Source organism: Phyllobates terribilis, unplaced genomic scaffold (genome assembly GCF_046119375.1).
Source record: "Phyllobates terribilis strain yellow unplaced genomic scaffold, ASM4611937v1 Scaffold_4__5_contigs__length_816908805, whole genome shotgun sequence".
In the NCBI taxonomy this organism is placed as follows: Eukaryota; Metazoa; Chordata; class Amphibia; order Anura; family Dendrobatidae; genus Phyllobates; species Phyllobates terribilis.
Window position 1 is genome coordinate 283,922,068 of NW_027362764.1, and position 27,835 is coordinate 283,949,902.

Sequence of the window (27,835 nt, forward strand, 5' to 3'; positions counted from 1 at the left end):
ACTGCCACCCGCTCCCTTACAAGGGCCGCCCCCTTGTATAGTAGCTCAGAGGTTCTGCCTCCCGGACCCGTTACAGTTTGCTCGGGCCATGGAACCCGGTGGCACCCAAGCTCCCTCGCTCTCGGACCTCTGTCTTGAACTGTCCCGTCAGAGGTCCCAACAGGAGGCCATCCTGGGTCACCTGCGGAATGTTAATACTCGCCTGAACACTCTGTCTGATCCACCAACAACCTCCGCCAGTGCCATATCTTGCAATCCGGCAGCTCCGCTGCCCACTAATACTATGGTATCCTACCCCGGACCCCGGCTTTCTGCACCTCCTCGCTTCGGAGGCGACCCCGTCCAGGCTCGGGGCTTCATAAATCAGTGCACCCTGCACTTTGAACTTTTGTCCCATCAGTTTAATTCCGACCGGGCCAAAATTGCCTTTATCATGTCCCATCTCACCGGGGAGGCCCTGGCCTGGCTAAATCCTCTATGGGAGAGAGGAGACCCCCTGGTGTCCAACTTGCCTGCTTTTCTCTCGGCTTTCCGGAAAGTCTTCGACGAACCCGGACGGAAGACCTCATCCGCATCCTCTCTGCTACGCCTCCGTCAGGAGGGTCTCACCGTGGGCCAATATGCCATACGGTTCCGCACCCTTGCCTCGGAGCTGGCCTGGGATAACGACGCTCTGGTATCTGTCTTCTGGGAGGGTCTGTCCGGTCGTATTAAAGATGAACTTGCTGGTCGGGACATTCCTACCTCTCTCGATGATCTAATAACCCTTGCCACCCGGATTGACCTACGGTTCCAGGAGCGTGCCAAAGAGGTCACCCGTGAGAGAAGGATTCCACGTTTAGCTCCTACTTTCCAGAAACCCGTCATTCCCTCCATCTCTCCCCAGGTACACTCTTCTGAGCCTATGCAGGTCGACCAGACCAAGATGGTCAAAACCCGTCAGGACTCACGCCGTGCCGAGGGGAGCTGCTTCTACTGTGGCAGTAAGGAGCACCGGATCCGTGCCTGCCCGGAGAGGTCGGGAAACGCCTGTGTCTAGGTTCGCTCAGAGAGGTCCACCTAGACAAGAATAAATCCTCTCCATCCCTGCTGTTGTCAGTTTCGATCATCTACGAGGAGAACCGTTATTTCGAACTAGCCCAACTTGACTCTGGAGCAGCCGGGAACCTTATTTCACAGTCCCTGGTTGAGAAATACCGCATCCCCACCAAACCTCTGGCTGTACCCTTGTCTGTCGCTGCCGTGGATGGGGGCCTCTTACCTCGCCCCATTCAACTCATCACCGAATCCATTACCCTGCAGGTGGGAATGCTGCATTCTGAAAGTATCTCCTTTCATGTTCTGCCTGGACTCTCTCACGCCCTCTTGCTAGGTCTGCCCTGGCTCCAGAGACATGCACCCGTGCTAGACTGGCAAACCGGAGAGGTCCTTCGCTGGGGACAAGACTGTCATAAAACCTGCCTGGTTCCCGTCCATCCCGTCCGTCCCTCTCCTACCCCAGCTAATCTACCTGGACTTCCGATTCCTTATTGGTCTTATGCAGATGTCTTTAATAAAAAGGAGGCAGAGACATTACCACCACACAGACCATACGACTGTCCCATCGATCTGCTACCCGGTACTACTCCTCCCCGTGGGCGTATCTATCCTTTATCCGCTGCTGAGACCCGGTCAATGTCCGAATATATTGAGGAGAATCTGGCCAGAGGATTCATCCGGAAATCTACCTCCCCGGCGGGAGCAGGCTTCTTTTTCGTCAAAAAGAAGGACGGCTCTCTCCGTCCCTGTATAGACTATAGAGGCCTAAACCTGATCACGGTGAAGAATAAGTACCCCCTTCCGCTCATTCCAGAATTATTTGATCGCCTGAGGGGGGCTAGGATCTTCACCAAACTGGACCTTCGTGGGGCGTACAACCTGGTTCGTATTCGTCAGGGGGATGAATGGAAGACGGCATTCAACACCCGGGACGGCCACTATGAATACCTGGTAATGCCCTTTGGTCTCTGTAACGCTCCTGCCGTCTTTCGGAGTTGGTCAATGACATCTTCCGGGACCTTCTCTACTCCTGCGTAGTGGTGTACCTGGACGACATCTTGGTCTTCTCTCCGGATCTCCAGACTCACCGGAGGGACGTTCGTCAGGTCCTGCTCAGGCTAAGGCAGAACCATCTCTACGCTAAATTTGAGAAGTGCCTCTTTGAGCAGACCTCGCTTCCGTTTCTGGGCTACATTATCTCTCAGACCGGCCTACAAATGGATCCTGAGAAACTGTCTGCCATCGAGAAATGGCCCCGACCGGAGGGGTTGAAGGCCATTCAGCGATTCCTGGGCTTCGCCAACTACTACCGCCTCTTCATACCACACTTCTCTTCCCGGACGGCCCCAATTTCTGCGCTCACCCGTAAAGGTACTAATCCCAAAGAGTGGCCACCCGAAGCAGAGGAGGCCTTTCTTTCCCTTAAACAGGCCTTCTCTTCCGCCCCGGTGCTGCATCGCCCAGATGGCAACAAACAGTTCTTCCTGGAAGTTGACGCCTCCTCCTCTGGAGCCGGAGCGGTACTTACTCAAAAATCATCTTCCGGGAGGATGGTAACTTGTGGCTTCTTCTCTAAACTCTTCTCCTCCTCTGAGCGCAACTATTCCATAGGAGACCGAGAGTTATTGGCCATCAAACTGGCATTGGAGGAGTGGCGTTACCTGCTCGAGGGGGCTCTTCACCCGGTAATAATTTACACTGACCACAAGAACTTGGCTTACCTCCAGCATGCCCAGAGACTTAACCCGCGCCAAGCCCGGTGGTCCTTGTTTTTTGCTCGTTTTGATTTTGTCCTTCATTTTCGCCCGGCTGACAAAAACGTCAAGGCGGACGCCTTGTCTCGGTCCTTTCTGGTGTCTGATCTCGAGGAGGATCCGAAACATATCATCGATCCCGCCAGAGTAATGCAGGTGGCTCCCGTGAGTCTAAATCGTCTTCCTCCTGGTAAGACGTTCGTACCAGTACCTGATCGGGAGAAGATCCTACACTGGGGTCATTCGTCTAAACTAGCTGGCCACGCCGGTCAGAAAAAGACCCTCCAGCTTATTACCCGGCACTACTGGTGGCCTAACCTGCACAAGGATGTAATAGACTTTGTTTCTGCCTGTGTGTCCTGCGCCCGCAACAAAGTTCCGAGACACCTGCCGGCCGGCCGCCTCCTACCTCTGCCAGTACCTGCTGCCCCCTGGCAGCATATAGCGATGGACTTCATTACTGATCTACCCGTCTCTGCCGGTTGTACGGTCATTTGGGTGGTCGCTGACCGCTTCTCCAAGATGGCTCACTTCATTCCACTGCCAGGTCTTCCGTCTGCACGCGAGCTGGCTAAAGACTTTATCCGCCACATCTTCCGTCTTCATGGCCTGCCCCGTCACATCGTGTCGGATCGTGGGGTACAGTTCACTTCCCGTTTCTGGAGAGCCACTTGTAAATTGCTGGACGTCACCCTGGACTTCTCCTCCGCTTACCACCCACAGTCTAATGGTCAAGTGGAGCGGATCAATCAGAACCTGACCAGTTACCTTCGGCACTTCGTTAATGCCCACCATTCTGACTGGGTGGATCTCCTGCCATGGGCCGAATTCTCGTACAACAATCACGAGAGCGAGTCTTCCTCCAAATCCCCGTTTTTTGTAGTCTACGGTCAGCATCCTCGGATCCCGTTTCCCGTCTCCACCTCGGCGGACAATCCGGCTGCGGAATCTCTTGTTAACAAATTTTCCTCCATATGGGAGAGTACCCGGTCCGCACTCCTTCTGTCATCCGAGCGTATGAAAAGACACGCTGACAAAAAACGTCTGGACCCTCCTCAATTCCGCCCTGGGGATAAAGTCTGGCTCTCGTCCAAATATGTCCGGCTCAAGATCCCTTCCTATAAGTTAGGGCCTCGGTTCATCGGCCCACTGGAGGTCATCAGTCAGATCAACCCGGTGGCCTATAAATTGAAACTCCCGGCCAACTTACGGATCCCTAACTCCTTCCATGTGTCTCTCCTCAAACCTGTGGTGCTTAACTCTTTTTCCAAGTCTACAGGTACGCCTCCTGCTCCGGTTTCTGCTGAGGACGAGTTTGAGGTAGAGAACATTCTTGCCACCAAAAGGGTAAGAGGAAAGACCTTTTTTCTGGTAGATTGGAAGGGGTTTGGTCCTGAGGAGAGAACGTGGGAGCCCCGGGAGAACATCCATGCCCCTCTCATCCTAGCTAAATTTCTGTCTGGCCTAAAAAAGGGGGGGCCTAAAGGGGGGGGTACTGTAGCGCTGGCGTCCCTGCCCTCTGCTAGGCAGGGACGCTGCTCCCCTCACCGCTCTGCTCCGTGCCCGGCGTCCTCTCCCCGCTCTGCTGTCAGCGCGCGCTCCTTCCCGGCGTCCTCCTCCCGCTCTGCTCTCAGCGCGCGCTCCTTCCCGGCCCCTGTGCTTAGGGCGCGCGCGCGCGCGCTCCCCTCCTCTTAAAGGGGCCGCGCGCGCCGTCCTAAGGAGTCCCCGGCCAATGGCCGGAGGACTTCATCATATATAAGGCACCTCCTCCAAAATGGAGGTGCCCGAGCAATGTTGTTTGCACCTGTGTCTCACCTGTGCTTCAGCCCTCAGGTCCCGTTGCCAGTTACCTGCCAGTTACCTGCCAGTTTCCTGCCAGTTTCCTGCTAGTTACCTGCCTGATTCCTGCCTGAATACTTGTTACCTGTCTGCCAGTCTGAGGTCCGACGGTCTGCCTTACTACTCCTGTCAGTCTGTCTAAAGGACCAGCCTGCCCGCTCACCTGGGAGCACATATCAGCTACCTGCCTGCTTGCCTGAGGTCCGACGGTCTGCCTTACTACTCCGGTCAGTCTGTCTATGGACCAGCTTGCCCGCTCACCTGGGAGCGCTTCTCCGTTATCTGCCTGCTTGCCAGCCCGGAGGCTCCGTTGTCACGTGCTGTGACCACCAGCTATCTCAGAGACTCTTGCCCGCTCACCTGGGAGCGCAACTCCGTTACCTGCCTGCTTGCCAGCCCGGAGGTCCCGTTGTCACGTGCGGTGACCACCAGCTATTCCAGAGACTCTTGCCCGCTCACCTGGGAGCGCAACTCCGTTACCTGCCTGCTTGCCAGCCCGGAGGTCCCGTTGTCACGTGCGGTGACCACCAGCTATTCCAGAGACTCTTGCCCGCTCACCTGGGAGCGCTTCTCCGTTACCTACCTGCCTGCCAGCCCGGAGGTTCCGCCGTCACGTGCCGTGACCACCTGCTATTCCAGAGACTCTCGCTTGCTCACCTGGGAGCACACATCTACCATCTGCCTGCTAGCCTACCCGGAGGCTCTGCCATCACAGGTCGTACCTACCCCTTACCTAGAGACTGCCACCCGCTCCCTTACAAGGGCCGCCCCCTTGTATAGTAGCTCAGAGGTTCTGCCTCCCGGACCCGTTACAGAATGTCCGTAGTGCACTCACTAAAGTTGGATGTACCCTTAGGCATTTATGCATAATTGTAGTTATATACAGTGCAAAGGTAACAGTCACACCTTAGCCATAGCACAAAATGACCTAAATACCTCTCTGTTGCTTTAAAAGACACCAGTATTATAAATGGCACAAAGTCAGTGTGGAGCCCTTTTACCAATTTGGTAGGGACCCAATAACTTAAAATTGTATCTAGCTTCATCAAGATCCAGCCTGTAATGTTCCAGCCTTTTCTATACATTGGGTAGTGCGCTTGGCCTCATAAAACCAAATCTGCTTGCAACCATATTGCATGCTACCACTGGTGTTCAGTCTGAGTGGTCCTTTTTCTGACTTACTGAGAAAGCACCTATTGAAGTGACAATCCCTCTATTCTTCTTTCTTCTTTATGGTACAACAAGAAATGGCAAAAGGAGTCGAGAAAAATAGCAGCAAAGCCTCAGGGAAGGAGCATTAGTGGCTAAAGGGTTTGTCCACTACTTGGACAACCCCTTCTTGATCTAAGTGTTTGGCCCCGATAAAATAAAAAAGTCTATACTCACCTACCGTGTCGGCGCCATTCCAGCGGTGTCAGTGACTCGCCCCCTGGGCCGCGGGGCACTCGGAACCGGGCAATAGGGAGACGATGGGGGTAGTAGTGGCGACCCGGTCCCGTGGCTCAGGGTGGTCAGACCAGTGGCAGTCTTTTAGATGTTTTAAGAGATGTCCGACTACGCCACCCGTGGATTGCGGTTATTAGGAACCGCCGCTGCAGGGCAGACCGCTGGGGCTGATGATGTATGCAGCTGGGATGGTGTGACTCCCCATGGGAAGAGTGCGGCCCAAGGGCAGTGTAGTGGATGGTGGGAGTGATGGTGGTGAGAGTCCCAGTACCGGTAGTGCCGGAGGAGCGAATAAGCACACAGACAACATACTGCAGTCCAGGGTCTTTACTCACGGTTAATATCCAAGTCATTTCAGCTGGCAATGACTGCCCGAGCCGTGCTGTGTCCACCAGGTGAGGGGCTTGGTCAACTCCCAGGCAGCTCAGAAGTATGGCTCAGGACCCCCTTCAATCCTTCCTCTGGCCTGCCTAACCAGTGACCCAATTTTGTCCAGCTGCCGCGAACTTGTGCGGGTAAACGTGGATCCCGTTCCCCGCTGTTCTATATGGTGCCTTCCTAGCAGGTTTAATGTGGTGTCGCACCAATAAATGATCACGACGTCCGGTCTTTGGCTGAGGGTAGTTTCTCCTCCACCAACTTGGGATCCGGTACCCTTAATCTGCCTGACCCTTCACCCTGTATTCTCGTGGGTTCTTAGGGTCCCTTCTACCTTCTTGTTCCTGAGCCCTTCTGTTTCTTCCTCTCTTTCTTTGCTGTTCCTTTCTGTTTCTGTTCCTTTCTGTTCTTGTTCCTTTCTGTTCCTGGCCCTCTCCTCAGGCCTGCCTCATGGAGCTGGGCCCAGACAGAGCCACAGCTCCCTGTCAGCCCTCTCTGGCCGAACTCCTTCTCTCTCTTCTCCTCCTGCTTGAACTGACCCAGAAATAAGATGGTGCCCACCTTTTATACCTCCCTCTAGAAACATGAGCCCAGGTGACCAGCAACCAATGGGCTCCTACCTACGCTCAGGAACCAACCCCTATCTGCTCCTACATCACTGGGTATTCCTCCCCCCTCCCCACTCCAGCCAGGGACATGGTCTGTCGTACCTGCATTTCTGTCTAATGGGAGTATCGTTGAGCTGTCCCTCGGAAATGGGGTGTGTGTGCTGTATGCAGCTAACTGAGCCCTGGTCCATACTCCATCCTTACCTGGGAGTGGAATACCACACCTCTGGCAGAGGTGCAATACCCCTGTAGCGGCCGAGCCCTCGGGGTGCTACATCAGCACACACTCTTCCGGGGCTCCCGTGCTGTTCTTGTGACACATGATGCTGACACCCAATAAGCGCTGACATCACTGTCTCCACCTTCGGACAAATCGGACATGAAGAGGAAGTCCGGGCTGCAGCTGCTCTTTGACTTCCTCTTCATGTTCAATTCGACAGGAGGCAGAGACAGTGATGTCAGCGCTGATTGGGCGCTAGTGTAACGTGTCACAACAACAACACGGTGGCCCCGGTGAGAGCAAATGCTTACACCACGGGAGGTGAGTATAAACTTTATTATTTTTTCTAGGCCAAGCGAGGGGGATGACAAGTAGTTGTCCAAGCAGTGGACAACTTCTTTAAGATAAGTTTTAATTTTGTACATTTGAACAGGACAATGACTTTTTCCCTACTCTTAGTATCATTGAAAACAATGAAGTTCATGTGTGTTTTATCTTGTTTGTCACCGCACATTTAATGTATAGACTGTATGAAAAATCTGATGGCAAAGAACTGTTCAAAAGGAAATCTTTACTAGAATAAAACAGGAGGAAAAATTGGATTACAGTTTCCCCTGTAATTTTACTGCCCTAGATTTTAACCTTGTATCATAGGACCGCATATTGAATGTACTTAATTGTATAGAAATTTCTGGAGAACAGAAATAATCTGTATGAGGTGCTCTTTATTCTTAAGAAAAAGATGTAATAGATCCAGCCGTCTATGATTTGTTTGGTGCCAAGGTTAATAGGGTTTCATCTGCTGAAATAGTTATAATTTAAAAGAACAATTTTCAGTTTTGAGAGCTGTAATTTGTGTCTGAGGCTCTTGTTGGTTCCTAGCACAGGTAGATGAAACAATTGCCCTAGGGGTGACACTTTCTTTATTGGTTGTGTTAGACGTTATCTTTGCAGAAAAAGGTTCTTCATATCTACTTCATCTTGTGCACTGGTACATTGTAAATGTTTCATGGAAATATAAGAACCAGGATCCATTCAGCTATTTTACAGCATTTTTGTACAGGTTAAATATGAGCATGCTTGTAAAGTGCATTGAATGATAAAGCAATAGATGGTACTTTTCAGTATTTTACATGAATATCTAACTGTTGGAATCATTTTAGTCTAAGGGTGCTTTCACATTGCGTCTAGGGTCAGGTTTGCTGGTCTCATCGGGGCAAAAGTCCAACCCCCAGCAAAACGGGATCTGGACGTATATGGTAATGGTGACAGCAGAGTGAACGTGCGCTCTGACGTGCATTATTTTCAGGAGTGTATGCCTACTGGAGGCGGACACTCAGACGTAGTAGAAGAGTTCAACAAAAAATATAATTTATTTGCAAATACACACTGGGAAAAGAGACATTTACTTAACATTATAATATTCCACAGCGCTTTACAGACATAATCATCCCCATTGGGGCTCAAAATCTAAATTCTCTATCAGTATGTCTTTGGAGTGTGGGAGGAAACCGGAGAACCCGGAGGAAACCCACGCAAACACGGGGAGAACATACAAACTCCTTGCAGATTTTGCTTTCAGTGGTATATGAAACCAGGACCCCAGTGCTGCAAAGCAACAGTGTTAAGCACGGGGTCGCTGTAACAAATACACAGCATACACTGCTATCTGAAAGCCAGTGCATACCAATATCAAATAGTGCTCTGCATCTTTAAATATTTGATTGAACAATCTGTTTAATTACAGTAGTTGGTATGATTTGCAAATCTATCTAACCTGTTTACCACTTTAAGGGGAATTTCCTAATCCCCAAAATAGACATACTAGAGGAATTTATTTGGTGGCTAGCAAGTGCTTCACTTTGGTCCCATAAATGTGAGTTTTTTAATGGAAGGTGCCCTATTGTCAATAAGGAGTACAGTTGATATTACATGGTTGTGCAGCAAATGGAAACCTTCTTTACATCTTTTATGTAACCTCAGCACATAATACCAGCAATACCTAAAAGGAAATTGGGCAGTGATCAGCCTCAGCTGGTGATTTGAATAAAAAGGCATTTGCTGCCATTTACAGTGTGTCAAGCCAGGACCAGTATGTATAGCATAGTGGAAAATGCATTTCTATAGGAGCAAAGTTGTCTCCAGGCCAGTCTTTGGATAGATTCAACACAGTCAAATATGAGATGACTTTTTTGAAATATTTATAATAACATCAACCATAAAGCTGAAAGACGTGAACACAAACACTCAGAAACCATCACATTTGCTGTGGTTTAGACATCTGCAGTGAAATGTGCACAGTTCTTGTTATCTACAGTAAGCAACAGGGAATGCTAATCTAACATAATAATCACTTGTAATAACTTCATGCTTTAGTTTAAAGCCATTTAAAGCCAAATGTTTTATTTACTCCAACATTTCATTTGTAATTTTACCACATTTCTGAGATCACTCTTAATGCAGTTTATATGCCATTGAAGAAAATGAGACTCAGCACAGTGATTTAATAATTAAAATAAGCTTTTACATTTATAGAGGGTTTGATATACTTTCCTTTTCATGTGACCTGCAGGTTACGATGTCTGGTAAAACAACTTGAAAGAGGAGAAGCTTCTGTGGTAGACCTGAAAAAGAATCTGGAATATGCAGCAACTGTTCTGGAGTCGGTTTACATTGATGAGACGAGGTAAGAAAGACTCGTAAGTTCTTATGTATGAAACATTAGCCAAGATACATCAAGACCGATGTTTTTCACACCAGTCTTGATGAAGGGGCATACAGGAGTCAGAGGTTTTTGATTTATTAAGAGGTACATGCTTTTTAATTAATCAGCTGCATCTGAAAACTGGTACACCTCTGTGGACCGCGCCCCAAATCTTACTCCAGTCATTGGCTAGAGTAAGATTTCTGGCCTAAGACATGCCATAGCTCATCATGAATTAGACAAGTTGTGGCATCACACCCACGTTCTGCCCTCATCCCACCATTTTGGTGGAGCTAGGTGAAACTGGCCTGAAAATTCCAAAATTCACAACATTTTTAATTATCAAGGTGTTTTGATTTCTGGGAAAACAATTTGCTGAATCGGGGCCATTGTGTTCTAATGCTGATGTCTAATTTTATGTTTTAGTATCTAATTACAAAAAACAATGTCATTATGGAGCACTGAAAAGTGATATATGATAAAAATTCAAGAAAAGGAAAAGAAACAACAATCTGTAATATAATTATGAGCAGGGTCATAAGGAGACTCCATAGAGCCATACCATGACAGCAGTACTAGCAACTCATGCTGCTGAAACGACAGACACCTTATCAGTATGCTGATGGTCCCCATCCATAAGTGAATAAGCTCTGCCTGTTCTGTCGCTATCACCACCAATGTAAATAATGCTTTATTTTTTTAAACAATTTAATAATATAGAATAATTTAGATGTTGTAAACTGTCTATACTGGTTTAGAATTCTAAAATGAAGAAAGTAATATTGGGCATTTCAGAGCCTCCTCTACCAACCAAGAACTCGCTATATTGGTAAACTCTCAATATGGAGGAACTATTGCATCCATGTATTACAAAGGCATTTCACTTACTTCAACAGAAACTATATCTTACTTCACGTCCCTGTAGCATTGCTATAGTAAAATGAGGATTTGGCAGCTCTGACAAGATCTTCAATATATCTATTGCAAGACGCCCATGTGAGTCTACCCTACCATATCCTGGTAGGCCTCATGATAGCCCCATGCTCAGTGTAGAACATTATTTCATTTGAATAACATGAATGTAGATTTAGGCAGTGTCGTAAAATGATAAATGTTTGTCTTCTCCAGACGTTTACTGGACACAGAAGATGAACTCAGTGACATCCAGTCAGACTCTGTTCCTTCAGAAGTGCGGGACTGGCTTGCGTCTACATTTACCCGACAAATGGGGATGATGCTGAGGAGAACAGAGGAGAAGCCACGGTTTAGAAGCATCGTTCATGCAGTGCAGGCTGGGATATTTGTGGAAAGGTATGAATGGATCTTTTATATAATGTGTTTTCTTTTTAGGACTCTAGTGTCCCATCAAAATAAAATTCTTGATAATAATCTGAACCATGAAGAATATGTATTATGAAGGACAGCACAGATCTCATCTTGGTAACTGCTGTATTGCTAAAGAAGTGATAATTGCTGTTCTGCTGCCCACATACCCCCATTTCCCAAATTTTCAACACCAGATATAATCTTAAGTAATTTTTATCCCCAAAAACTTGGATTGTTAACAACTCATAATGTCTCATATTAAAAAAATAACTAGTAAATATACAAGTTCTTCACCCATATGTTTCTGGAGGTCACCAACCCTAAAGATAAGCCAGACAATTTACCCATAAGGGGATTGTATGAGATACAGTTTGGTTCTTTTACATACACAGCAGCACTCTTATCCATGGGCTTGGTCTGGTATTGCACTTATTTTGGGTACGTGTTATATGGTCAACGGCTAAATTGCTATATGTATAGCAACATTCATAGGGCTGTGTGATACACTGCATTAATCGCACAGTTCTCCATGGCTTAGAATGACACTTGCTGCATCAATACATGTCCTACTGACATTTTATATGACAGTTTTGTGGAAGAAAATGGAGGCCAGATTCACACAGAGGAAATTGATACACTTTTAGGTGCAAATTTTAGGTTCCTAAAAGGATGGAGACTCCTTGAAAGGAAAGTCTTCTACTTCTTTTATTTTTAAATCCACTATTGGTTTTGGCAAAAACAAATGTATCAAAGATTGTAATAAATCACAGTTTGTGACACTGGAAAGGGTAAGTCCGGGGCACTGCTGGCTGTTTGCAAAGTGAAAGCCTTCACATAAGAATTTAAGAGCACGTTAATTTTTGGCTAAATGTATGCTCTTAAGTAGTGACAGACAAGAAATATTGTGCAACATTCTAATTAAAACAAATTGATTTGCTAAAAGAACTGCAGAACTTTGATAAAAAAAGCAAATGGATTACTCAAATTGTGAACTTTTTGTATTAAAGAGAAAATTAAGCTAAATATATAAAATGAATACGTCCCTCAGTTAACCTCTGCTTAATATTCTATTCAGCTTATACTTTGGGCTAAAGCCTTCTCATCTTTAGTACCAGTGTAATAGGTAGATTGATGACTTGACTAATTAATTTATGTAGCTCATTTGGAAACAAAATATTAAAGCAATAATTTATTTGTATAGGATGTACAGACGAACGTCAAACATGGTTGGGCTCAGTTATCCACCTGCTGTCATTGCTGTTTTGAAGGTAAGTAACAAATATAAGTCTGTTTCATGTGTTGTCAAATCATTTCAGATAATAATTAAACATTGCATGAAGTGTTCTGTTCTTTATGTATTTCTATATATATATCAAACATAAGAGTTTTTGAAAAGTATAAAATATATGTACAGTAAATATATGGTTGCTTCAATCCAAAGACCTTACTTGATTTACAATGATGACTTCTTATCATTCCTATTATAATCAAAAGAAACATTCTTTATCTTACTCTTTTGATACTGCTTCTTATATTGTTTTATGTTTTCTCCATTTATTCACATTGTGGCTTAAAGAGAGCCTGTCACAAGGTCAAAAGTGGGCAGTTTTAGCTCTCTGGGTAATAGTGCAGAGCAACTTAACACCTTTCTGACGTGGAGCGTAATAGTACGACCAACGTCAGATCCCCCTGTTTGGTGTGGCCTCAGCGCCAGAGCCCGTACCTTTCTGGGCACATGTCAGCTGATCTATACAGCTGACATGTGCTCGCAACAGGAATCACAACAGGTGGAATCGCAATCCACCGGCTGCTGTTAACCAGTTAAATGCCGCTGTTAATCTCTGACAGCAGCATTTAACTCGCGATTCCGGGAAGCGCGTCATTGCCCCCGCCCATCGGCGACCCCATCACATGTTCGCTGGTCACCGATGGGTTGGCATGACAACCCAGGGTCTGCAGGAGACCCCTGTGTTTGTCATTGCCAGATTGCTATGACCGACCAGTGGTTGGCGCTCATAGCAAGTGAGCAATTCTGCTACACACAGATGATCTGATCATCACCTGTGTGCAGCAGAGGTGATCAGGCAAATGCTGCTTCTAGTCTCCCATGAAGACTATTGAAGCTTGCAGAAAGTGTAAAAAAAATGTTTTTAAAATTCGAAAAAAAATATAAAAGTTTAAATCACCCCCCTTTTGCCCCATTCAAAATAAAACAGTAAAAAAATCACATATACACATCTTTGGTATCGCCGTGTTAAGAATCGCCCGATCTATCAATTTAAAAAAAGGATTAATCCGATCGGTAAACGGCGTAACAAGATAACAATTTTAAACGCCAGAATTACTTTTTTTGGTCGCCACAACTTTGCAATAAAATGCAATAACGCACGATCTAAACATCGGATCTACCCCAAAATGGTATCAATAAAAATGTCAGCTCGGCCCACAAAAAATAAGCCCTCACCCGCTCCAGATCACGAAAAATGGAGATGCTACAGGTCTCGGGAAATGGTGCCTTTTTTTCATTTTTTTTTAGCAAACTTTGGATTTTTTTTTTACCACTTAAATAAAAAAGAACCTATGCATGTTTGGTGTCTAGTTACTCGTAATGACCTGGAGAATAATAATGGCAGGTCACTTTTAGCATTCAGTGAACGTGGTTAAAAAAAACAACAACTGTGGAATTGTACTTTTTTTGCAATTTCACCGCACTTGGAATTTTTTCCCCATTTTCCATTACACAATATGGTATAACCAGTGATGTTGTTCAAAAGTACAACTTGTCCCGCAAATAATAAGCCCTCACATGGCCATATTGACCGAAAAATAAAAAAGTTATGGCTCTTGGAAGAAGTAGAGCAAAAAACGAAACGCAGAAACGGAAAATGCTCCGGTCATGAAGGGGTTAAAGACATGACCAAAGATTCCTGTAAGCAATGCCCCTTTAGTAGAGACTAGGGATGAGCAGATCAATCCGTGAAGGATCGAATTTGAGTCTAATTTGCTAAAATGTGCGGTTTAAGGTGAATTCAAACACTTTGAGATTCATTTCGCGATTTGCAAAAAAAAGTGCCCTGCACCATTTCCCACTCTGGTGAAGCATCAGTATTGTTAATTTGCGCAGACAAGCAGGCTTCCCCATAATGCCCAGCAGCTATGACATCCCATTCTAGTTTGTAAACCCGATTTTCATACCTTATACAGTGGTGGTAAATACACCACTGTGTCATCAGAGATCAGTGGTTCCCATGGAGTAAAGTCAGACACTGGACTGGTAGTATGTGTGACAGAGCTAGATTGCTTCTCTAGTTTCACCCAATAAGTGGTTAATTATATTGAAATGAAATCTCTCTCTCTTTTTCCATCACCCCATTCTCCCTGACCTTCCTGCCTGAATTTTCAACAAATTAAATTTTTGGCAAAAATTTGGCCACACTGGCAAATTCACATTTCAAAAGATCCCCTCATCTCTACTATAGACTAAAGATGAGGGAATTTTACGAAATTCGCAAATTTGCTGACTTTGCTGAATTTTTTCCAAAAAATTAATTTGCAGCAAATAAATTTATGCAAACCTCAATACTGGATAGCTTGTAATAACTTGGAAAATACACATTGGGGAGAGGAGAGAGAGATCATATGAGCTTACACTTTACAGGAGAGAGAGTATTCCACTGACCATAGGAGCTTACGCTCTGCATAAAAGAGAGAGAAGACCCTGCTGACCATAAGAGCTTAAACTCTACAGAAGAGTGAGAGAGAGGAACATGCTGTCCATAAGCGCTTACACTGTACAGGAGAGGATTCTACTGGCCATAGGAGCTTACACTCTACAGAAAAGAGAGAGAGGACCCTGCTTATCATAACAGCTTACACTGTGCATACAAGAGTGAGAACTCTTTTAACCATATGAGCTTGCACTCTGCAAGAAAGAGATTTACTCAGTGACTCTGGAGATTGAAAATGACTCTATCATACAAACTGTGCTCCATTGGGAACTGCTGATCTGTGATGACCCATGTACTGACCACCACTCTACAAGGTATGTTAATCCATAAGAGGTCATAGCTGCAAGGTATCAAAGGGAAGCCCGCGTGGCCATACATAATGACATTAGCTCTCTCTCTAATACCTCAGCATTGTGGGAAAAGTTGCTGGGGAATTTTTTTTTGTGAACCACGAATTGCAGCTCAAAATGTTTCAGTTCACGTGAAAACATGTCTTTCAGGAAATTTAATTCAAACTCGATCCTTCACGGAATGATCCACTCATGTCTACTAAAGACCACAAAAATTAGCAATTGATAAAAGACCTATGTCTCTGGAGCCATATAGCAGACTTAAAAAAAGAAAAAAAAACCCTAATTAATAAGGAGAGAAGCGGGAATAAAAATAAAAGCAAAACTTGGCCACTTTTTTCCTGCTGATAACACATAGAAACAGACAGCTACAAATTGATAACAGTAATGTGACCCTAAAAAACTGTGTCCTAAGGCTAGGGCAACACAGCCACTTTGACCACACAACATGAAGATTGCAATTGCATGCTGCTAAGTTGCTACTATTATAAGCTAACTTGAAAGGGATGTGACAGTCAGCAGTCAAAGTCATTAGTTGTGATTCAACAGCGTGAGCTTGTAAGCCTCATGCCAAATTGTTGCATCAACCAATCTTTGAAACTATAATCTTATGTCTGATTGAGACATGTCTGACATGTCAGGGTAAGGAGATTTATAGGCCATGCAATGCTCCTTTGGAAATATGAAAGTTGCCTCTTCAGAGAGGAAGAGAACTTGAACTCTAGTGCCACCTACTGGAAGTAGTGTAGACCATGCATCGGGGTGGTCTCTCCCAGAATACAGCGGGCCGAGGACAAACAACTCTACCAGGCAATTTGTTAAGGAACTACTTTTTACTAACAATGAAGACTCAGTTACCCTGACAATACACGAAAGAAACACAGTTAAATTTCACACACACCTAGCTTGGGTCGTCTAGGACCCCTGCGCTGCACAACCGATAAGCCCAGTATGTTCTATCGGATACACTATATTTTGCCTGACCTGTGGTTCCGCCTACTGCGGTAACCGGGAGTTAACCAAGGGCAAAGGTGCAATTACATGGGTGCAAGAGGCGGCCCCTGGTGCAGCGCAGATATTCACAACCTTAACAATTCTTTAAGATTACAATTCTGTTATGCTAGCTGTACACAAGCTCACCCACTGAATGGAGTATCTAGGTAAGGTTCACACAGCCGTATTAGCAAACAATGTCTCTAATTGAGACTCTATGTTTGGCGCCAAACTCTCTCTAAAGTCTGCGTGCACACTCTCACCGGGATCCCTGTGGTGGGGCCTGAGCTCAGGACTTACCTGATCACTGAAGAGGATGCCTGATCTTCCGTTCGGCTGTTTAGCTAGGAGGCCGAGGAGTGGATCCTGGACATCACCTGGAGCATAGTTTCAGCCTGATAGGCTAGCAGAAGGCCATTCACGTCGCGGCTGATGCCTTGGGGGGAATCCAATTCTGCATCCAACCGTAGCCATCCCCCCAAAGTAATTCTTTCTCTCTGACAGAAGTCACAGCAACAGTTACACCTTTCCTCAGTAATCTGATCAGCTCCTAGCACACTGCACACACGGAGCTTCCAGGATGTCATATGATTGTCCTGCTCAGTCAGCTTCCTGCTCCAACTGACTAAAACACTATGAAGTCTGCCATAGAGTCTATTCCAGAGGCAACAGTGACCTCTTTTGGCTGGAGTCCAATACTGCAACAATGTCCAATCATTCCCATCTCACAGTAGCAATCCTAAAAGTCAATATTGACCTTTTTACAAGCCTTGCCACATGACTTAGAATAAAAGCCAAACCAGAATCTCAATTTGCAGACATGTGTTTTTGCTTCTCCTCAGTGCAAAAGATGAGATCTGATTTGTCTGTATGAGAGGCCTGTTACTGGTGTCTAAGGAGTAACATTTCTCCTTGTGGAGAGTGACTTGCCTGACATGTCAGTGTAACGAGACTTATAAGCCGCAAAGCTCCTCGGGAAATTAAATATGCAAATTGTCTCTTCAGAGAGGAAGAGGACTTGAACTCTTGTGCCACCTATTGGAAGAAGCAATCCTAAAAGTCAATTCAAGTCCATTTCCTCTCTGAAGAAACAATCTTTACTATAATCTGAGCTTCTGCAAAATATTGATGGACACCTTTATGGAAATTCAACAGATCACATTATAATCAACAGATTCTGTCGAGTGCTGTTGGTATCTGCCATGTGCTGCATCTAACACTTCCATTAATGTCATTTTTTTCCTCCTATAACAGAGCAAATTAACAATATTAAAAGACACTGATGTGAACAGAGTCTTAGACATGAACGAATAATATAAACCATGCCACATAAAACTAGTACAAGATAAGAATTTACAAAGTTACTTGAACATAGTTTTACTGTAGCAGCCTTCAGAAAATGTACTTGGTAATGCGAGCCCATGTAATAGCAGTAGAAGAACAATTTACTATGGCCTTACTTGTTTTTTGACTGGGTAACAATTTAATAAAATTATGATGGTATGGTAGAAGCTTACCTGTGGCTACTAACTTTCGGTAATTGACATGAAACCAATATTTGATGCACTGACACAACTGAAATTGTACTAATGTCTGGTGTACAGATTAACCTGTAAACTATTTTCTTACAAGACCAGACAGGAATTTAAAGCATATAAAAGTACAGATAACCCAAGGATGAAATTGAGGAATCCTAATGTTGAAACTCTTTATTTCTGAGGATAATCCTTGATCAGTTTATTTTTTTTTTCCCATAAAAGAAGAGAATTGCAGGGAAGTCTTGATTGTATTCATAATCTATTTTTTAATGGTTAATCATATTTTTTTAATTACATAATAAAATGAATGTTAAAATTAGTCTAAAACTATTATTTATGACTATTGAACCACAATCCATTTATCAGGGTTTGGCCACGGCTCCACTATCAGTATTTGGTTAATATTCAGTCAGTATTTTTTCTCAGGAGTGGGAGCCAAAACCAGCTGAGGAACAAGCAGAGAAAAGGTATAATGGAAACAAGTCACCAATTCTGCATTTATCACCGTTTCCTGGTTTTAGTTCCCACTCCTGAGAAAAAATACTGACCGAATACTGACCAAATACTGATAGTGGTGCTGTGGCCCTTGATATACTGTATATTAGTTAACCCATACACCCCAGAGCCTGTTTTCACCTTTATGACAAGGCCAAATTTTACAATTCTGACCAGTGTCACCTTATGTTGTAATAAATCTGGAACGCTTCAACGGATCCCACTGCTTCTGAGATTGTTTCTTCGTGACATGTTGAAACATGACATGTCGAGTGGAAAAATGTATTCGATATAACTTGCGTTTACTTGTGAAAATATCGGAAATTTTGGAAACCCTCGTGGGATCCATTCACTATAATGAGGCAGCAGAGTTACTTTGGACTCCATCTGGCCTCTGTTCATCAGTGTCCTTCTTTTTAGAGGTGCACAAAGCTGTGGCAGACCGTGCTTTTATGCACGCTTCAAAAGACAGACACCGTTGGATCATAAGCCAGACGGCGTCCACAGTGCCTCTATCTGCCTCATTATAGGGAATCTTCCGCCGGGGGTTCTGTCCGAATCACATATTTCAGAGATTTACATGGAAACCCCGGTGTGGTGTAAGCGCTCAGCACAGAGCACAAGATAGATGTGAGCTGAGACTTACTGAGATCTTTGGGAGGCAGAATGAACAAATGAACAGCAGGTGAAAAATTTGTTTTATTTATTTTTTAAGCCGTTCCTCGGGCGGTATAAGTGATTAGATGACTTTATTCTTTGGGTCGGTGCGATCACAGCGATACCAGATTTATATCGGGTTTTTATGTTTTTATGTTTGGCAGCTGTCACACATTAAAAAAAGCTTTTTTTTGTAAAAACTAGTTTTTGCATTGTCATATTTTGAGAGCTACAATTTTTGTATATTTCTGCCGACAGAGTCATGTGAGGGCTTGTTTTTTGCATGACCAGTTGATGTTTTCATTGGTATCACTTTCGTCACATAACGTTTTTTGATCGCTTTCTATTCTGATTATTGTGAGACAAAATGAGCAAAAAACAGTAATTCAGGAATTGTTTTTTTTTTTTATGCCGTTCTGCGTGTGCTAAAATTCATAAGACAACTTTATTTTTTGGGTCAGTACGATTACAGCGATACCACATTTATAGAATTTTTTTAATGTTTTGATGCTTTTACACAATAAAAACGCTTTTTTATTTTTCTGCTGATGGAGCTCTATGGTGGATTTCTTTTTGCAGGTCAATATGATGTTTTCAGCTATACAATTTTTATTTACATTCGCCTTTTTGATCGCGTTTTGTTACACTTTTTGTTTGGCGGTATGATGAAAAATCATTGTTTTTTGGCTTGTTTTTGTATTTTTATTTTTTTAACGGTGTTCACTGAAGGGGTTCACTAGTGTGACAGATTTATAGGGTAGGTCATTCCAGACACGCTGATACCAAACATATGGTACTTTTTTTTTATTGTTTTACATAATAATATTTTTATTATTATATTATTATTTTGTGATTTTTAAAAATGTTTTTACAATTGTTTTTACTTTTTTTTACTTTTTTACTTAGTCCCTCTACGGAACGTTCACATTCAGCTGTCTGATCGCTGTTATAAAGCATTGCAATGCACCAGAATTGCAATGCATTAGAACTGTCAGTCTTCTCTCACACAAACTTGATAGATCATGCACTGAGCATGATCTAACAAGCTTAATAGAGCCTGGTGACCTGGATGTCGTCATGACGACGTCGAGTCACCATGGCAACTATTGAGCCCTTGCGATGACGTCGCAGGGGCGCCGATCGAATGGCAGAATGAGCCCCCTTCTTTCTCCCTGCCTTCTAAGTGCTGCGATTGATATCGGTCGCAGCATTTAGGGCAATGTTTCTCAACTCCAGTCCTCAGGACCCCACAACAGATCATGTTTTCAGGATCTCCTTAGTATTGCACAGGTGAGAGAACTTCCATCACCTGTGCAATACTAAGGAAATCCTGAAAACATGGCCTGTTGGGGGGTCCTGAGGACTAGAGTAGAGAAACACTGATTTAGGGGGTTAGTCTCCCAAGCACAGCTCCTGTGCGCCAGGCGACCGCTACGACGTATATATATTTCTTTGGTTGGGAAGTCCTTCCCTTCCATGATGTATATATACTTCAAATGTCAAGAAGGGGTTAAAGTCATCATTTGTCTAGTTCAAAATACAGTAGTGCCAGTAATAGACTAAGGATTTATGTTAGAGGTAGTGACAATAAAAAACTGTTTATTTTTCTGCAAATGGATGGAAAGAGATGACCTATCATATGATGTGGCATTTAGAAATATACAGTGCCTTGTGAAAGTATTTGGCCCCCTTGAACTTTTCTAACTTTTGCCACATTTCTGGCTTCAAACATAAAGATATAAAATTCAATTTTTTTTGGGAAGAATCAACAACAAGTGGGACACAATCGTGAAGTGGAACGAAATTTATTGGATATTTTAAACTTTTTTTTAAAAATTAAAAACTGAAAAGTGGGGCGTGCAATATTATTCGGCCCCTTTACTTTCAGTGCAGCAAACTCACTCCAGAAGTTCAGTGAGGATCTCTGAATGATCCAATATTGTCCTAAGTGACTGGTAATGATAAAAAGAATCCACCTGTGTGTAATCAAGTCTCCGTATAAATGCACCTGCTCTGTGATAGTCTCAGGGTTCTGTTTCAAGTGAAGAGAGCATGATGAAGACCAAGGAACACACAAGGCAGGTCCGAGATACTGTTGTGGTGAAGTGTAAAGCCGGATTTGGATACAAAAAGATTTCCCAAGTTTTAAACATCTCAAGGAGCACTGTGCAAGCGATCATATTGAAATGGAAGGAGTATCAGACCACTGCAAATCTACCAAGACCCGGCTGTCCCTCTAAACTTTCATCTCAAACAACGAGAAGACTGATCAGAGATGCAGCCAAAAGGCCCATGATCACTCTGGATGAACTGCAGAGATCTACAGCTGAGGTGGGAGAGTCTGTCCATAGGACAACAATCAGTCGTACACTGCACAAATCTGACCTTTATGGAAGAGTGGCCAGAAGAAAGCCATTTCTCAAAGATATCCATAAAAAGTCTCATTTGAAGTTTGGCACAAGCCACCTGGGAGACACACCAAACATGTGGAATAAGGTGCTCTGGTCAGATGAAACCAAAATCAAACTTTTTGGCCACAATGCAAACAATATGTTTGGCGTAAAAGCAACACAGCTCTTCACCCTCAAAACACCATCCCCACTTTCAAACATGGTGGTGGCACCATCATGGTTTTGGCCTGTTTTTCTTCAGCAGGGACAGGGAAGATGGTTAAAATTAATGGGAAGATGGGCGGAGCCAAATACAGGACCATTCTGGAAGAAAACCTGTTGCAGTCTGCAAAAGACCTGAGACTGGGACGGAGATTTATCTTCCAACAAGACAATGATCCCAAACATAAAGCAAAATCTACAATGGAATGGTTCAAAAATATAAACGTATCCAGGTGTTAGAATGGCCAAGTCAAAGTCCAGACCTGAATCCAATCGAGAATCTGTGGAAAGAGCTGAAAACTGCTGATCACAAACGCTCTCCATCTGAGTTCGAGCTGTTTTTCAAGGAAGAATCGGCAAGAATTTCAGCCTCTCGATGTGCAAAACTGATAGAGACATACCCCAACTGACTTGCAGCTGTAATCGCAGCAAAAGGTGGCACTACAAAATATTAACTCAAGGGGGCCGAATAATATTGCACGCCCCACTTTTCAGTTTTTAATTTTTTGAAAAAGTTTAAAATATCCAATAAATTTCGTTCCCGTTCCACTTCACAATTGTGTCCCACTTGTTGTTGATTCTTCCCCCAAAAATTTGAATTTTATATCTTTATGTTTGAAGCCAGAAATCTGGCAAAAGGTAGAAAAGTTCAAGGGGGCCAAATACTTTCACAAGGCACTGTTCATAATAAAAAGATGTTTAATGGCAATACATATAAGAAGGAACTTGCTATTAAGTCACCCACTTTTTTGAAGTGGACCTGTCAAGAGTTTTAGCAACTAAAACAATGCCATGATGTAATTGTTAAAGAGTTTGTCCACTACTCCAGAGGCAGACATACAATTGGTGCAACCTGTTCAGTCGCCTAGAAGCTCAATATCTTCCTGCCCGATAATACTCTGCACTGTTAGTTCAGGGAGTTTATCTGACCCGTGTTTAGTTTCTCTCCTGATATGAATCCTGTTCAGTTGCCTTCTGTCAGATCCAGATAACACACCACCTTGCTCTTTGGCTTCCGTCAGACTACTATAACAAGCTCCCTACAATGTCACACTCTTCCCTCCTTTTTGAATGTCGTCCTCGACATTTGCCTTAATTGGTCAATCTGACCAATTCTAAGACAGTGGTGAAAGTTGAGTAACTTTATATACAAATGGGCATTGTCAAATTGGCATAACATTTATAAACATTGAAAGCAATCTATTCTATGACATTTTTCTTGTAGTACTCCTGTAAGAAATAAACAATTAACACAATTAACACAATCAGCATCTCTTCAGCTGGAGCTTTTCGTACGTCTTCAACCAGCTCTCTCTCTCACTAGGCCTTAACAGTTCTTTGTTTCTACAAAGTCTTTTAACGAAAATCAAAGCATGAAAACAAGTCTTTTCACCAGGCAACATCTTCCATACTGCCTCTCGGTGGTGAATACCACTCCAGTGTGCTTACCTGGTCCGTAGGCAGAGATACTGTTTCCAGTTGACAGTCCTTGCCACTTGACTTGGTTCAACAAGTGTCTTATATGTCAGCATCACAGGCCTCCTCACTTCTCGAGTCGACATCCTCCTGGTGGGTTGTTCCTCAGATACCACGGGTTCTTCGGTCACAGGAGTTTCTTCCACTGCAATCATTTCCCGTGTTTCCTCAGATGCTCCTGAAACTGCCTCTGTAAGTTCCTGTACTCCGGAATCGCCTGGTTCCACACGCTCTGGTAATTACACTTCTCGATCGGCCTCTCCAATGACTGGTGTTCGATCTTCAGATCTGAACTGGATTTCATCTGTACTCTTTGGTATAAACTCTGAAGCCTCGTGACTTAGTTCACTCTCCTGAGGATGGTACATCCCTCTCCTTGCGGGTCTGAGAAATACAACGGTGTGCTCTTCTTCATCGGAACTTTCAAGGTCACTATCCACCACCGGAGCTTCAATCTGTGGTGGTCTCTTAGTCGATCTCGATCGATGTCAGTCTGCTTCTGGGAAGTCATGTTGTGGTGGGAGATAATCACAGGGTAGTAATAAATTCCGACGGACTATTCTGGTTTTCTTGTCCCCTCTTTCCAATCAGATTTCATACATTGGACTGTCATCGGCTTTCCTCTTTACGACCACATACACTTTGTCTTCCCAGTATGAATGAAGTTTTCCTGGACCAACTTTCTCACCTACGTTCTTGACTAGCACCCGGCTTCCCGGTGCCAATTCTGCTCCATAACATTTTCGATCATAGTACTCCTCACTCTTGCTCTGTCCTTGCGTAACCACTTTGGACGCTATGTTGTATGCCTCTGTCATCTGTTCCTTCCATTTCTGAACGTAGTCCGGATACGTTCTGTAAGTCTCTGACACCGGAGTATCGAACAAGATGTCGATTGGCAGTCTTGGCGATCATCCATACAATAGGAAGAAGGGTGAGTAACCCGTTGCTTCGCTCTTTGTACAGTTATAGGCATGTACCACTTTTGACAGAGAACTCTTCCAGTCTTCTCGTCAGCTGTTAAAGTGCTCAACATTGACAATAATGTCCGGTTAAAAAGTTCCACTTGTCCATTACCCTCTGGGTGATAGGGCACTGTGTGGGAACTCTGAATTCTATAGTACTTTCCTAGCTTGGCAAAGAGCTGGTTCTCAAATTCTCTTCCTTGGTCATGGTGTAACCTCGTAGGGAACCCAAACCTCAAAGCAAAATAATTGAAGATCTTCTCTGCCGCTGTTCAACCCGCTTTATTGGTGGTGGCATATGCTTGAGCAAATTGAGTAAATGGTCCATCACCACCAATATGTATTGGCTGGTAGGCAGGTATGTGGCAGGTAGCACCTTCTCTACTCTTCATTTAAAAGGCTTGCTTGGGCTCCTGTGTCCCACAGTGCTTTTACCAGGCGTCCATCTAGCTGGCACTGTATAAAGCACCTTTCACCGATTAGGCTGATGAGGCTATCTTTACTGACAGAGGAATCCACCTCCCAGGAGTACATAATTTGACCTCCGCACTGGGCATTAAGTAACTGATGCCCCTGTCTCTCTTGCAGCTGTTGTAGACGGGAACACACTTGGGGATAGTACTGATGCAGCCATTTTACCTCATGCGCCGTTCTGGGGTTTGATGAGACTTGGATTTGCTTCTGGGGCCTCCTTCTTGTCGCGGTTACCAGTCGCCCCGCACTGGCAACCTCCTGTCTTTTAACCCAAACGACCACGACCACTGGCACTCCTTGGCATAATGTCCTTCCTCACCACATCTTAAACAGTGGACACATACCATACTCTGATTTGATGAACGGCACGCTTCACAAGCCGGGTATTTTCTGTTTTGGAACCCACTTCTGGGTCTGAGGGATACAGGTTCTGGCTTTTTCATGTCAATCAACTCGGCTTGCAGCTCTCCTTTTACTTCCTCCCAGTCAGCGCTGGCGGTCCTCTCTTTTGTTAGTGATTTAAGGTTCCCTCTTGGAGGTGGCACTGGAGGGTCTCCATGATGATCTGTGGACTGGCCACCGGGGGTCTCCAACTTCAGCTGGCTCATTTTGGTGATTTTAGGAGCAGAGCCTTTCTTTAACTTCTATTCGCTCTCTGACTCCAAACTAGCCGCCTCATAATTTTTTTGAATTAGGACTTTGTCCAGAATGCCAGGATCTTGTAGATACTGTTTCAGCTGCAACTTGATGTCTTTGCTGATTAACCCGGTTCCCAATGATCTCAATAACTTCTTCTGGACTAGTCCAGCATCAAACTTCTCCTCCACTTCTACATCTCTGGATGCAAACAACAGTCTATCCTTAAGCTCAATTGCTCTGAACAAGAAACTTTGGGGTGATTCATTATTTTCCTGTGAGATGTTAATGAGTCGGTGGAACAATTCTGAAGTACTCTCTTTTTTATAGTGCCCTTTTAAAATCATCTTCAGCTATGGCAATGTTAATTGACTCTTGATTTCTAGCATACTAGAGCTCTGTCTGAGTCTGTCACCCGTTCAGAGGTTTTGGTCGATTCCTGCAGGGCTGTTGTTAGGGCTTTGAATTGTTCTTTCAATTCCTGTAGTTCTGTCTGCGGAAGGAGATTCCCGCTTTTGGTAATTGGTGCCGCCCCGCCATCCACCGACTTCAGCCTGGTTAGAAACTGTGTTAGTTCCTAGAGGAATGTCCCCATGATGTCTTCAGCTTCTTTCTCCACCAGCTCATCCATTTTTGCCTGTGGTTGTGTGCTTTAGAAATCTGTTCTTCTGACATCTTTATATGTTCTGCTACTGTTCTCAATTCTTTACAGGTTAACTGACGAAGCAGCTCACTAATTCTGTCCATTTGTATTTCCACATCCATTCCTGGTAGTGAGTTTTCTTTAGGGCTGACCCCCCTTAACTGGTGTAGCAGAGTTGAATTGAGGTGCTGTGCTGCTGTGCTTTTCCAGACACTTTTCCTCTTCTCCCTCTACACACTAATTCCCGCTCAGGACTCCCCGTATGGGCTACCAATGTTACACTCACACCGCTAGGTTCAGATAGCGCGACACTTGTTTCATGAATTCTTAATAATCCTGGGGGAACTGTTACTCAGGGCGACCATAGGCTGCAGCTTCTCTCAGGCACACGATAGATTCAGTTGCTGACCAGACACATCTGACAAGAGTCTTTTTCAACATTTTAACAGTGGAATTTAATCTGAAGCATGGCCAGTGCAATTCAGGGATATTACAGCAACAATCTTCATTACAGTACAGCCTGAGTTTCTTGAGCAACCGGCTCCAGTAACAATACAGTAGTTTCTTCACAAGGCACAGTATTACAATCTCTTCAGTAGCATAATTCAGGATAGATTAGATCTCTAAGCAGCACACTTCTATGCATACACAACCACAGGCTTTTCCTTCACAATGACCCAATAGTACACAGCATTATTTATCCTGCATGGGGATGGGGGGGAGGGTTTGATGAGGGAGATGATCCCTGTGACACAATTCCTACCAGTCCTTATCTTCCTGCCCGATAATACTCTGCACTGTTAGTTCAGGGAGTTTATCTGACCCGTGTTTAGTTTCTCTCCTGATATGAATCCTGTTCAGTTGCCTTCTGTCAGATCCAGATAACACACCACCTTGCTCTTTGGCTTCAGCCAGACTACTATAACAAGTTCCCCACAATCCCCCTGGGGCTCTGCTAAAACACTCCCTGTCTCCTGTGACTACTGTTAGTCCCTCTAGTTGCTGGATGCTTCTGAAGCACAACATTTCCTGTCTCTTGTGACTGTGTTACCTCTTATAGTTGCTGGATGCTTTTGAAGCAACAGCACTACTCTGCATGTCACACTTGCACTATTCAAACAACCTTTTCTCAATTAATAAATTCCCCCATATAAAATATAACAGTTTTTACTCACCTTTGGTGTCGGCACCATTCCAGAGATGTCAGTGTTGGGTCCTCCGAGGCTCACGTGGTGTTATGTCGCATGAGCCCTGCAGTAAACCAGAATCTGCTTCACTCTCACTTCCTTCAGATGAAACTGACACCCAGAAGTAGTTAGAGCTGCTGCTGCTCTCTGACTTTCTCCAGATATCAGTTACGTCCAAAAGTAGGGTGAGTGGGGCCGCTTCTAGGTAGCTTCAGGGCTCAAGTGACATAACATCATGTGAGCCCCAGTAGACCCAGCATCGACATAGATTGAAATGTGCCTGCACTGGAGGGGAGTACAGGTTGTTTTTATTTTACATTGGGGAATATAGTAACAGGGGCATTTCTAATACATTCATAGGTGGATTTTGAGCAGCCAGGGCCCCAGGCAGTTTAGAGGGTGTGGGCGCTATACATAATAGAGGATGCTATGTAATAGGAAACGGTGCTATATGTAACAAGAGGACGCTATATATTACAGGGCGGAGCTATATATAACAAAAGGGAATGATATTTAATAAGAGACAACAGTATACAGTATATAACAAGGGATGCTATATAATATGGGATAGATCGCTCAGTGTGGATCGTTTAATAGCCTGATTAAACAGACAGACCGCAGTAAACGACTGCCAATTGGTAATGGTTTATGGATTGGTTGTAATTTAGTGCCTCCGTTCGGTCTGTGTAAATGTACCCCTGTACAGTAACCATTGTGGTAGATGGACTCACTCAGCTGCTGAAAGAGGTAATCACAGAAACACTTTCC

At 44.4% G+C, this 27,835-nt stretch overlaps 1 protein-coding gene across 5 annotated transcripts in view; it reads left to right on the forward strand.

Moving 5' to 3' along the window:
- PDE1C (phosphodiesterase 1C) overlaps positions 1-27,835 on the forward strand; it is a 1,470,255-nt gene that overhangs the window by 1,026,342 nt on the left and 416,078 nt on the right. For all 5 annotated transcript variants that reach the window (XM_073678287.1, XM_073678290.1, XM_073678289.1 and 2 more), the window contains 3 exons: positions 9,856-9,969; positions 11,116-11,298; positions 12,515-12,581. In XM_073678287.1, the coding sequence (XP_073534388.1) occupies positions 9,856-9,969; positions 11,116-11,298; positions 12,515-12,581 (364 nt within the window). The remainder of the gene's footprint in view (positions 1-9,855; positions 9,970-11,115; positions 11,299-12,514; positions 12,582-27,835) is intronic.